At 41.0% G+C, this 13,322-nt stretch overlaps 1 protein-coding gene across 5 annotated transcripts in view; it reads left to right on the top strand.

Moving 5' to 3' along the window:
• The window catches only part of Ptk2 (protein tyrosine kinase 2), a 194,446-nt gene that overhangs the window by 98,782 nt on the left and 82,342 nt on the right, over positions 1-13,322 (top strand). For all 5 annotated transcript variants that reach the window (XM_027403786.2, XM_035440657.1, XM_035440659.1 and 2 more), the window contains 3 exons: positions 6,555-6,662; positions 8,126-8,243; positions 9,726-9,756. In XM_027403786.2, coding sequence (XP_027259587.1) covers positions 6,555-6,662; positions 8,126-8,243; positions 9,726-9,756 — 257 coding nt within the window. The remainder of the gene's footprint in view (positions 1-6,554; positions 6,663-8,125; positions 8,244-9,725; positions 9,757-13,322) is intronic.

Here is a 13,322-nt window from a genome sequence, read left to right as displayed (position 1 = left end):
GAACAAAGCAGAATGATATCTATCCCCGAGACTCACTGTGACAAGAACTTGAACCAAAATAGATCCACACATGAAAAGTAAAAATGATAGTTTAGAAGAAAACAAAAGAGTTATCTCATGACTGTGGTGAGGGCATTCCTTACCACCACCACCACCTCCCCCTCCCAGAGACAGGCAGTGGTGGTGCATTCCTTTAATCGCAGCACTCAGGAGGCAGTAGCAGGCAACTCTCTGAGTTCAAGGAAAGCCTGGTATACAAGAGCTAGTTCCAGGATAGCCAGGGTTACACAAAGAAACCCTGTCTTGAAAGACCAGTAAAGAAAGAAAGAAGGAAAGAAGAGAGGAGAAATTAAGAATTTCTTTTCATCAAAAGATGGGATAGAAGTCAGCTATCTGTCATGAATTCATATGATAAAAGCTCCTTAATTTAAGACTAAAGAATGATTAAAAATAGGAAAAACACAGCCAACCTAAGAGATTCCCAAATGGTCAGTGACTGGATGAAAAGTACAGTGTACTACTGCCACTACCAGCTGGCAGTAGCATAATATACTTTTCAGGTATTAGATGGGTGAGCAAACCTGAGGGCAGGACAGATGTTCAGGACAGATCCAGGAACAGCAGTGGCACTGATTATAGCAGCAGGAGCATTCAGTCCACTGGCATGAAATGAAAATGCATTGCTCTTCAGAAAGTCTAACCATGTCCAGTCTTCTTGACTGAAAGATTTTGAGTTATAGCTCTTAGATTCAATTTGTAGTTATTTTTTGCAAGATATTTTATCATTTTACATTTATGTCCTCTTGTCTATCTCCAGTGTTATGCATAGTGCAAGATGGAGAGGCCCCCTTCCATTTTTTCAGGAGGTGAAGATGAAAAACAGAGTTTAGAGAGCTGAAAAAAGCAAGGCACTGGATTGCATTACAAGGCTACTGCCATCTTAACAGTAGCTTTATGATTTAGGGGGTCATTCTTTCATATCTGTGCCTGTGTCTCCTTCTTGGTGAAGTGATAGTGATTACATTATGGGGAGAAGTAATGGCACTGAGAAACTGAGGTGCTTATCTCCTGTCCTTGTACAGTACAATCCTATAGAAAATGGTCTTCTTTGCACATAAAGTGTTCAACATCCTTAACCATCAGGGAAATGCAAATCAAAACAACTCTGAGATACCATCTTATTCCTGTCAGAATGGCCAAAATCAAAAACACCAATGACAGATTATGCTGGAGAGGATGTGGAGAAAGGGGATCATTCCTCCACTGCTGGTGGGAGTGCCAAATTGTACAGCCACTTTGGAAATCAGTATGGTGACTCCTCAAGAAAATGGGAATCAGTCTACCACAAGATCCAGCAATTCCACTCTTAGGCATTTACCCAAAAGAAGCACATTCATACATCAAGGACATCTGTTCAACTATGTTCATAGCAGCATTATTTGTAATAGCCAGAACCTGGAAGCAGCCTAGATGCCCCTCAACCGAAGAATGGATAGAGAAAATGTGGTACATTTACACAGTGGAGTACTACTCAGCAGAAAAAACAATAGAGTCTTGAAATTTGCAGGAAAATGATGGAACTAGAAGAAATCATTCTGAGCAAGGTAACCCAATCACAAAAAGACAAACATGATATGTACTCACTCATATGTGGATTTTAGACATAGAGTAAAGGATTACCAGCCTACAATCCACACTGCCAGAGAAGCTAGTAAACAGGAGGACCCTAAAGAGAGACAGACATACATAGTCCCCTGGAGAAGGGGAAAGGGTCAAGATCCCCTGAGCAAATTGAGAGCACTAGAAGAGGGGGGAGGGAGCTACGAGAATGAGAAGGGGAGAAGAATTGGGATGCAGAGGACTTGAGGGAGCAGAAAGGTTGAGTCAGGGGAAGAATAGAAGATAACAAGAATGGAGATACCATAATAGAGGGAGACATTTTAGGTTTATAGAGAAATCAGGCACTAGGGAAATGTCTGGAGATCTACAAAGATGATACCATTTAACAATCTAAGCAAAAGAGGAGAGGCTACCTTAAATTCCCTCCCCTGATAATGAGATTGATTACTGACTTATATGCCACCTGATAACCCTCATCCAGTAGCTGGTGGAAGTAAAAGCTGACACCCACAACTTATCACTGAACTGAACTGGAATCCAGATGCAGAGAAGGATGAGTGAAGAGCAAAGGGGTTCAGAACAGGCTGGTGATTCCCACAAAAACAACTGACCTGAACATCGGGTGACTCTTGCTCCCTAGACTGATAGTTGGAATACCAGCATGGGACTGATCCAGACCCCAGGAACATAGATTTCGTTGCGGAAACCTTGGAAATCTACAGGACCTTCTGTAGTAGTTCAGTACTTATCCCTAGCATAGGTGTGGACCTTGGGAACCCATTCCATATAGAGGAATATTCCCTGAGCCAAGACACACGGGGGTGGGCCTAGGCCCTATCTCAAAGGATACAATAGACTTTGACACCCATGGAAGGCCTCACCATCCAGGGGGAGCAGAAAGGATATGTGATAGGTAGGGTTTTAGTCGGGGTGGTGGTGGTAGGGGAGGACAGGGAGAGAGAAGGGAACTGGGATTGTCATGTAAAACAATCCTGTTTCTAATTCAAATAAAAAAATCTGAAAAAAAGAAAAATGGTTGTCTTTGTTGATAAGTTTCAGCCATTGTTGTGCATATTGCAGGTGAGCAGGTAAGTGTGGCAGCAGACATTTATAAGTAATCTAATCTGTTTACCCCTGAATGGGACATTACTTTTGTCATCTGCTTCTTGTTCTCCTGTTCTGACCTACTGATGCCATTGTCTCTTGCTGATAACACACTGTCTCAGGCAGATTGCTATGATTTTATGTTTGGCTCAGTAAATTTTCTTTTGATACATTTTGTATAGCATTCTCTGTTGGTCCTTTTTCTTGATTCACCACTGGAAAGTATGTCATTAGAGCTCTGCTTGCGGATCAGTGCCTTATCTAACATTGCAACTCCAGCACTGTACACACAGTGTGACTTTATGTATAACAGTCCTTGTTAAGTTTTAATAACATGCCTTTTAATATTTTTAAATTATACCTTCTAAACTAAGTGTGATGGCACATATTTGTAATCTCAGTGATACAAGAGAGACTTGAAGCAGTAAAATTTGTCTCTCTTAGGGTCCTCCTTGTTTACTAGTTTCTTTGGCAGTGTAGATTGTAAGCTGGTAATCCCTTACTCTATGTCTAAAATCCACATATGAGTGAGAACATGTCATGTTTGTCTTTTTGTGATTGGGTTACCTCGCTCAGAATGGTTTCTTCTAGTTCCATCCATTTTCCTGCAAATTTCAAGATTCCATTGTTTTTTTTTTGTTGTTGTTGTTGTTTTTGTTTTTTGGTTTTTTTTGTTTGTTTGTTTCTGCTAAGTAGTACTCCATTGTGTAAATGTACCACAATTTCTCTATCCATTCTTTGGTTGAGGGGCATCTAGGCTGCTTCCAGTTTCTGGCTATTACAAATAGTGCTGCTATGAACATCTTTGCCTTTGTTGTGTGAATGTGCTTCTTTTGGGTATATGACTAGGAGTGTATTTGCTGGATCTTGCTGTAGACTGATTCCCATTTTCTTGAGGAGTCACCATACTGATTTCCAGAGTGGCTGTACAAGTTGGCACTCCCACCAGCAGTGGAGAAGTGTTCCCCTTTCTCCACATCCTCTCCAGCATAAACTATCATTGGTGTTTTTGATTTTGGCCATTCTGACAGGAAGTAAGATGGTATCTCAGAGTTGTTTTGATTTGTATTTCCCTGATGGCTAAGGATGTTGAACACTTTCTTATGTGTCTTTCAGCCATTTTAGATTCCTCTATTGAGAACTGTCTATTTAGTTCTGTACCCCCACTTTTTAATTGGATAGTGTTTTGCAGACTAGCTTCTTGAGTTCCTTGTATATTTTGGAAATCAGCCCTCTGTCAGATGTGGGGTTGATAAAGATCTTTTCCCAATCTGTGGGCTAACATTTTGTCTTGCTGACTGTGTCCTTTGCCTTACAGAAGCTTCTCAGTTTCAGGAGGTCCCATTTATTAATTGTTGATCTCAGTGTCTGTGCTACTGGTGTTATGTTCAGAAATCGGTCTCCTGTACCAATTAATTCAAGGGTATTTCCCACTTTATCTTCAAATAGGTTCAATGTGGCTGGGTTTATGTTGAGGTCTTTTATCCATTTTGACTTAAGTTTTATGCAGGGTGAAAGGCTTGGGTCTATCTGTAGTCTTCTACCTGTTTGCATCCAGTTATGGCAGCACCATTTGTTGAAGATGTTCTCTTTGTTCCAGCGTATATATTTGGAATGTTTGTTAAAAATCAGGTGTTTGGCCGGGCGTTGGTGGTGCACGTCTTTAATCCCAGCACTCGGGAGGCAGAGCCAGACGGATCTCTATGAGTTCGAGGCCAGCCTGGTCTCCAGAGCGAGTCCCAGGATAGGCTCCAAAGCTACTCAGAGAAACCCTGTTTTGGGGGGAAAAAAAATCAGGTGTTTGTAGGTGTGTAGGTTAATATCAGGGTTTTCAACTCTATTCCATTGGTCTACCTGTCTATTTTTGTGCCAATACCACGCTGTTTTCAGAACTATATAGCTCTGTAATAGAGCTTGAAGTCAGGCATGGTGATGCTTCCAGAAGTTCCTCTATTGTACAGGGTTGTTTTGGCTATCCTGGGTCTTTTGTTTCTCCATATAAAGTTGAGAATTGTTCTTTCAAGGTCAGTGAAGAATTGTGTTGGGATTTTGATGGGGATTGCATTGAATCTGTAGATTGCTTTTGGCAAGATTGCCATTTTTACTATGTTGATCCTGCCTATCCAAGAGCATGGGAGATCTTTCCATTTTCTGGTATCTTCTTTAATTTCTTTCTTTAGAGACTCAAAATTCTTATGGTACAGGTCTTTCACTTTTTTGGTTAGTATTACCCCAAGGTATTTTATGTTGTTTGTGGCGATTGTAAAGGGTGATGTTTCTCTGATTTCTTTCTCCACCAGTGTGTCATCCCATCCATCCCTTTCTTATTGATTCTTTGTGGACTTCACATCATGCATCCCTGTTCCACTCATCTTCTCGTCCCCTCACTTCTGCCCTCTGCCCTTGCAACCTTCCTCCAAAACAAAATTTAAAACCAAAACCCAAAAGTTGTAGTGTGGGCCAATGAGTCACACAGTATACCATTTAGCCATACATCTTTACTTGTAAGTATTCCTTGCAATGATTCATTGGTCTGGTTTGAGGTTTCTGGCTTCTGCTATACCCTTGATATTGGGCCCTCACTGGGACTCTTCTTGGATATCCTATTGTTGCCTTGTGCCATTGAGATCCTGTAGTTTTGGATCTGTATATATGGCCCTTTAGCATGCTCTAGCATTTCATAGGTGAGTGTTGGGGTGGGCTACCTCAAAGTCCTGGTTCTGGGCCTGGGTAGTAGCTGGGTTGGTCAGCTTGCCAGCTGTCCCTCATCATTACCACCCAGGCAAGCTCTTAGCATTGCCCAGGCTAGCTCACCCAGTGTAGCAGATAGCAAGGTGCAGGGCCAGTTCTCCTGCACTCACACCCTTCTGTCTCTTTAAATCGTTCAAAGTATAACTTGGTGCCATGACCTGAAAAACATTAAGGATGACAGCATATGTGGAATGCATAAACCTAAGGCATGTACAAGTTGGTAAATTTTTCTGCTTGAGGCCACTTTCCCTTTGGGCATTAGCCAGAAGCAGATGTGTATTATTATTAATGAACCTTTCATTATGTTTCCTGAATATGTGGAGTGAATCCTTACTGGGAAGGCATATTATTTCTTTAATACTAGCACTTGAAAAATGAAGACAGATGTAAATGTAAATATGTAAATAACTGTTAGTTATAGGCCAGGTTGGGGTCTTAGAGGGAATTCTAGGCCAGCCTGGGCTACATGATGATACCTTGTCTACAAACCAACCAACCAACAAACAAAAAAGCCCTTTGGTCTTTGATTAGATTTCAATGCATTTCCTATTATCATGGTAAAGACCTTGTATCTTCATCATCTGCTCATAGCTCCTGTTGTAGATTATGTGATTGCATGTATTGGTAACAAGCCACCAACTCCATAAAGTATTGCATTGCTTTGTAAATGCTTACTATGTTTTTAACTTGTATAAAATTTTCAACTATTTTAATATCTGCTTCCATTGAGAATTCCATCAAGTTTTTTGAAGTAGACAGGTGATTTATAGTGATGGTTCATTCAGCTGTCTTCATTTCTTTCTGTGGAAGTTGAGTTTTCTCTTACCCCCTCATTTGTCTGGGTCTCCTTAAGATGTTACCACAGTTAGGCATGACTAAACCTGGAAGGAAGCCCACAGGGCTACTGCATGATTGTTCACCAGAGGAAAGTGTCCTTGGCTTGGGAAGGTTGTCTTGAAAAGAGGCTGGTCGTAGGGTCCCAGGGTAGGGTGGGGGTAGGGAAATCAAATAGTAGCTAGCAGACCCCAGGCAGTGAGGCTTCTTTTATGATCTAAGAGTTTTATTTTTCCTTCCCAAAGCCTACCCACCTAGCAGACTTCAACCAAGTACAGACCATTCAGTATTCAAATAGCGAAGACAAAGACAGGAAAGGAATGCTACAACTCAAAATTGCTGGCGCCCCTGAGGTAAGGGATTCTTGCTCTTAAAACTCTGACCCAGCAGAGAAGTTCGATAGGTGGAGAGGATCTGGGAGGACTTGGAGGCTGCGGAAAATCATGATCAAAATATATTGTCTAAAAACTTATTATTTTAATTTAAAAAAGAAAAAACAACTGATCCATGGAGATGTGTAGAAATGACTTCTTGGGGGTAAGGATGAAGTGTTCATGTGTAATCAGACTCACAATTTCCTCATGTATAACAATTTTAGTAAGTGGTTAAATGTCTCCAAGATAGGAGAGGAGTAGATTTTAAAAATCAGGAATATTGCTATGAATATAATCAGAGAGAGACCACCATGAAGGGACAAGGAAGTCAGTTAGAATTGTGTGCATTGAGTGTGTTGAATGATTCTCTGGCCAGTCATTGTGATAATAGCACCTGCAGCAGTGTAATAAATAGGCAGGCAGGAAATAGTGGCTCACTGCTATAATCCCAGCCCTCTGGATTCCTGGACTGCTCTCAGCATGGACCACATAGCAAGACCCTATCTCAAAACATCAATAAAGAAGAAATGGAAATAAAGTAGAAACAAAGTAGTAAGTGGTATAAGTAAGAACTTTTTGGTTAAGCCAGACTCTGGGCTCCAGACAGAGCATATTGAGAAGCAGTTGAAACCTGTTACAGTCTCAGCTTTGCCTGTGGCTCTCAACTCTCCTCACTAGGCTATTTCACCAGTGACCTACAGTGTGATCCCAAGTCATCGATGTCTGAAGTTGACATCTAGACATTGTTTATCAGATTAGCAAATCCTAGCATGGAGTGTAGAAAACTTGTTGCAAATCAGTTTCCTGCAGAGATCCAGTGCATTACACAGGCTGCTCTCCCAACAAGCTGTTCATTTGGAATACGTGTGAATAGCCATGTGAACCAGGACACTTGGATGTGAAAATAAAATACAGCTTTTGTTGTCTTCAGATAACACTTAGAAATAGTTCTTTAGGCAGCTTATCTAATACAGCCTGCCTCATGTGAAAATGTTTTTTCAGCCTCTGGGTTAACATGCTGTGAATGTAGAAAGAATGAAACTTCACCAGTTTCCTCTCACAGAAAATGAAGATATTGTTGATAAAGGTTTATTATATAATAGTCTCTGGAATAAGTTGTGCTTCAACTTGTTACCTGAGTTCTTAGAGAATGCTCAAGGGGCCAGACATTCTGAAGAAATATAATTTTTTCTTGCTTCCTTTTGTAAAAGTGAGCCTTGGTTTCAGTGCATTTTATCTTATGCTCTGAGTGTGTCTTCTGTCACAAGTCGCAGGAATGATGTCCTTAAATACCAAACTTCCTTTTTTGACTTAAATCTGGCAAATGTTTCATTCCTACTCCTCTGTATTCAAGTGTATGCAGACTTGTGCTGTCATAGTGCAGCTGTCCCTTTGATTACTGGGAAGAACAATAATGTCTCTTTCTTGTTCTTTCCCATTAGCCTCTGACAGTGACGGCACCATCCCTAACCATTGCGGAGAACATGGCTGATCTGATCGACGGATACTGCCGGCTGGTAAATGGAGCGACACAATCCTTCATTATCAGACCACAGAAAGGTGAGGTTCTGTTTTCACTCTTGGTGCACTGGTAGACACACTCACCCCAGCAGCCAGGTTCTCACTGCAAATGTGAAGGCCAGATGAGTTGTTGTGACCTGATGCTTGTTTTTATAGGGACAAGTCATAGCCCGGAGAGTTGAAGCTGAGCTATAATGCACTGTGACAGTATAGGGCTTTGAGTAACCCTTAAGAGTAGCTCCTGAGTTATCCTTGGTTCTTTCAGCTCTGGAGATTGTCTTCCCAGTTCTTTTTCAAGTGTCCCTTATAATTTATGTTCAAGTTTCTGTCTTGTGTTTGTTTGTTTCTTGTACATTTGAAAAGCTTAGAGTAGGTGAAAATGAAAATAAATTCTGTGTCAAGATGTGAAATCAAAAGTTTGAGTGAATAAAAATGTTCTAGAAATGAGGCTCTATCACTTCAGGATGAAGGAGAGCTTTGTAAGTATAGTTGCAAAGGATGACAGTGTCCTGAGGATATGGGTTTCTGAAGCAATCTCTGAAAATGATCCAAGTGGAATGTAGGGAGAGCCTGGGCTTTGGAGGCATGCTAGCTACTCCATTATACTGTGTGGCCTGCTATGGACTAAGTTTATTCTGTAGACCCCAGGCTAGTTACCATACAGTACTCTGAGGGCTGCCTCAGGTCCAGGTACCCTGGAGGTGATCAGGGAAGGATGAACAGTCTAGTCTGACAATGTGTTCTGAGGGGCTCAGAAACCTAAGAGGGCCAAGCAAAGTGCAGGGTTCCCAGGAAGGTTCTTGTAAGGGATGAGGATGGAAACGAACTATAAGGAAAAAGAGTTTCCACTGAAGGCAGACCATCTTTTAAGAGGACCATGACACTCATGGGAGCTATTTATTCATAGGATAATGGTTCTCAACCTGTGGGTCCTGACCATCAGAAAACACATTCCTAATGGTCTTAGGAACTAAGACACTGCTTAATCGCAAAATTATACTTAGGAAGTTGCAATGAAAATAAATTTATGGTTGCGGGTTCCTGAGACCATTGGAAATGCCTGTTTTCCACTGCTGTAGAGCCTTCCCTTCTCATTTCTCAATTCCTCTATAGCTGTACACATTAACTTGCTGCCTGCATGGATTCCAAGTATTACTAGTAAATCATTTTATCAAAGCAGAATGTTTAGGCTTTTGGCAAGGCATCTAGACTTTGAATTTAAGAGTTCCTTAATCCCTTAGGCATTTGGGATGACTGTGTTTTATGTTTTATCAACTTGTCATATCTCTTCATTAGGACTTGACATATATTTAAACAATGTGAACCCAACAGTCAGTTGCATTTGTTGTGAGTTTTGGGTTTAAACCCATAAAAATCCAAAATGGAATAAGTGTAATGACTTGGCTGTAAAGGACTGTCACTAAACGGCAAAATAAGGCTTCTCCTTCCTAGACTTACCTGCATACTCTCTTCTAAAAGATTCCAGGATGTCACTCATGTTTCTTTCCTTTTTCTTCCCAGAAGGCGAACGGGCATTGCCATCAATACCAAAGTAAGTGCTCATTTGTTCATTGGTTTTGTTAGAAACTTCTAAGAAAGTTATTAGACTTTATTGTGTTTTCCTGAAAAATTAAATTTCCATATATATGCAAGGACCTAGAAAACATATTTCCAAGCATAAATCAAGTAAGTTGTAAGTTATATATGGAATGTATGTTTAATCAAGAAGTTTCAAAATTGCTTTTTCCCTTATTTCAAGTTTAATAAAGGTCAAAGATGGTTATAATAATTAGGCTTAGACATTCATTTTATCGTGTCATCACCTTTTTAGAAACATGGAAATAGGTATTACCCTCTTTTACAATTAGAAAAATGAAAAAAGTAATTGGTGATTTGCTATTCATTACAAATTTCATAATAGGTATGTTGATCTATAATATAATTAAATAAATCAAATATCAGTGCAAAAATTTACATTGTTACTTCTGAATTCTTAGCATGCTAGGAACTGGGGCCAAGGTATGAAGGTAAAAAGAATCTCGCCATTTAGACAAACAGGTTACTGCTAGGTAGAAGCTGTTAATTCTGAGATACTTAAGCAGTGGAGATGTGGAAGCCTACGGCAAGGAGGGCTGAACCTGGGCTTGTCTTTGTTCTGTCTTGTGCCCTCTTCTCTATAGCCACATCCTCTGCCTCTCTTTGCTAAATGCATCTGATAGTGTGCTTTACCTTCTTCCTAGCATTCGTCCTCTGTTCCTCACAATTAGCACTGCCTATCAAGCCTATCCCAGTAAGTGCTGTACTGTGGACCCCAAGCCCACTCAGGCCCAGAGTTGTATTGGAGTCAGGAAAGCATGACTTGCATGAAAAAAAGGAAATGGTCTAGGCAGAGTCCTGTCAGTCCTGGCCTATACACCTACGGAGCCCTCCTGTCTATTTCAGCCCCTCATCAGAATATCCTAAATAAAGCTCTTTTCTGACACATGGCCTTCCAGAGCCTACTTGAATTGCTGACACTTTGCCTTAGTTTTGCTGTTTCTCACATTCCCTTCTGATAAATTGTGCTTATTCAGTTTCTCTGCCCAATGTCCCCCCAGTTCCCTTTCAGGCCTTTCTCAGCATTACCCCTGCATGGCACCCTTATTCCTTGCCTCAGCCCCATTCATCTTCCAGCTCTCTTCTACATCACTTTTGGAAACACAGGCCTCTGAGCCAGGAGGTCATGCCATTGCATTTCCCTCTAACATCTGATGAGCATGTAACCACACTTTGGAAAATAGCCTCTTGGCTTGTCCTCATTCTCCTGACAGTCATCTCTCTGATGGCTGTTTCCTGTGGAGTCATAAATGTGGGGGTGATCAGGAACTGGAAAAGCAGTTTTCACTCAGCTTGGGGCAATGAACTTCAAAGCCTGCTTAGTGTCTCTCTTCAGGCAACAGCTTGTGCTGTCTTAGAGTGTCTGTAGCTGGAAAACTGTAAGGAATCATTTTGATCTCGCCATATAAGAATTACAAACATGAGTATAAATGTGAGCAAAGGAGGCATAAGTTAAAAGTTATTAGCGCACACCACACAAACTGAATCAATTCATCAGACATTAGATGGGGTTTCTTGTTTTGTTTGTTTGTTTTTTGTTTTTTTCGAGACAGGGTTTCTCTATGTAGCCTCGGAGCCTATCCTGGCACTCGCTCTGGAGACCAGGCTGGCCTCCAACTCAGAGATCCGCCTGTCTCTGCCTCCCGAGTGCTGGGAGTAAAGGTGTGGGCCACCAATGCCCGGTGAGGATGGGGTTTCTACAGACTTTATAGCAGCAAGATTATTACATGGTACTCACCACAGTAGTGACAGGAGGCAAGCAGGTGAGAGAGCTGCTGCTCTGGCTATAGAATAAGAAAGGAAGCAGTGTAGTTTACTCAGCAACACTATGACCTGATTGCTAGTGATTGGAGTTGACATACAATATGTTAGCTGTGTAGATGGAGTAGAAGAGAAACCTCTCATTTGGTAGACAGTAGCTTCAGTTTTAATAATAAAGGTAGATTTCAAGTATTTGCAGTATTTAGTAAAAGACAATAAATTACATGACTTTTGATTGTGGAAGTTATGCAGTTTCATATAGAATATGCAAAAGGGCGATGTTATGTTAAGTTCTGGTATTTTTCTGGTATAAATCCTGTGTTCTCGGGAAATTTTCCATTTGGTACTTAAACGTTAATGCTTATTGAGTAGGAAGAGGTTTTCCTTATGAATAAAAAGCAAGAAAACAGCTGACAAAGGTAGAACTCCTATTTTTAAAATATTTTAAAAATATGTATTATTATTTGTGTGTGAGTACACATGCCCACATGATGTGTGTGTCTGGACACATGTTTTACAACACCAGCATGGAGATCAAAGGAAAACTTTGTGACGTCAGTTCTCTCTCCTTTTACTTTACATAGGTTCCAGGGACCAAACACGGCTGCCAGGCTTGCAGTATTAACATCTTTACCTGCTGGGCCATCCCCCTAGCATTTTTTGCTGTTTGGTGCTTTCCAAACATTTTAAACTATGTATTTTTTTAAATGTCATTAATTTTTTTATTTCAGGGCTGTAGGGGAAATGTTAGCCACACCCTCTTGGGGGCTGGCACAGGTGATGCAGGCCACGCACACTGGGGCATGGTCAGAGTGATGTAGCAAGACTTTAAATATGAAGGTTGCATGCAGTGGGGCGCAATTAATGCGTATCTCAAAGGAGTCAGAGCAAGTTTGATGAGCAGATGTTTAATAGGAGAGTACTCATGTGACCGAGTCAGTCCCCTACAACCAGGTGAACCATGGAACAGAGAGAGCTGCATGCGTATGACCCTCATATTTAAAGTCTTGCTATATCACTCTGACCATGCCCCAGTGTGTATGGTCTGTGTCACCTGTGCCAGCCCCCAAGAGGACATGGCTAACATTTCCCCTACACAGGGCTGGAGAGATGACTGTGGTTAAGAGCACAGGCTGCTCTTCCAGAGGACGTGGGTTCAATTCCTAGCACCCACATGGCAGCTAACAACTGTCTGTAACTCCAAGATCTAACACTCTGACACAGACATACATACAGGCAAAACACCAATGCACATAAAATAAAAATAAATTATTTAAAAATTTTTATTTCAATGTGTTAACAATAACAATATATACATGTATGTCTTTTTATATGCTATAAATTTTAAAAGGTTAAAATACTATGTTTTAAATTAATTTTTATTTTTTACATTCACTAGTGTGTATGCACATACATACATATCCCAACCTGCAGGACATCAACCTGGGGCAAGAGAGTCAGGGATAGGGAATGGGGACAAGAGACACAGAAAGAATGACCACTAGACAGGATTCTGATCAAGTGGCAAACTTTACTTTTTTCTCAGGCTAGCTTATAGTCAGGATATGGGGAGGGGCAGAATGGGTTGTTTGTGTACCAGGTGTTAGTATAGGCAGGATATTAGGAAGCCACAAAGAGGATGTTTGGCAGGGTAAAGAGTTCATGAGTAAGAGGTCCAGGAAGGGGTTGCCTAGGTGACTGAGCCTGTGGATGGAGGACTGGGTCAAGTTGTTTCTTTTCTTGAGCTGAGGTTCTAAAGAG

This window comes from Cricetulus griseus, chromosome 2, assembly GCF_003668045.3.
Source record: "Cricetulus griseus strain 17A/GY chromosome 2, alternate assembly CriGri-PICRH-1.0, whole genome shotgun sequence".
Classification (NCBI taxonomy): Eukaryota; Metazoa; Chordata; class Mammalia; order Rodentia; family Cricetidae; genus Cricetulus; species Cricetulus griseus.
Note: the sequence above shows the minus strand (reverse complement) of the source record. Positions and strands in the feature narration are given on the sequence as shown.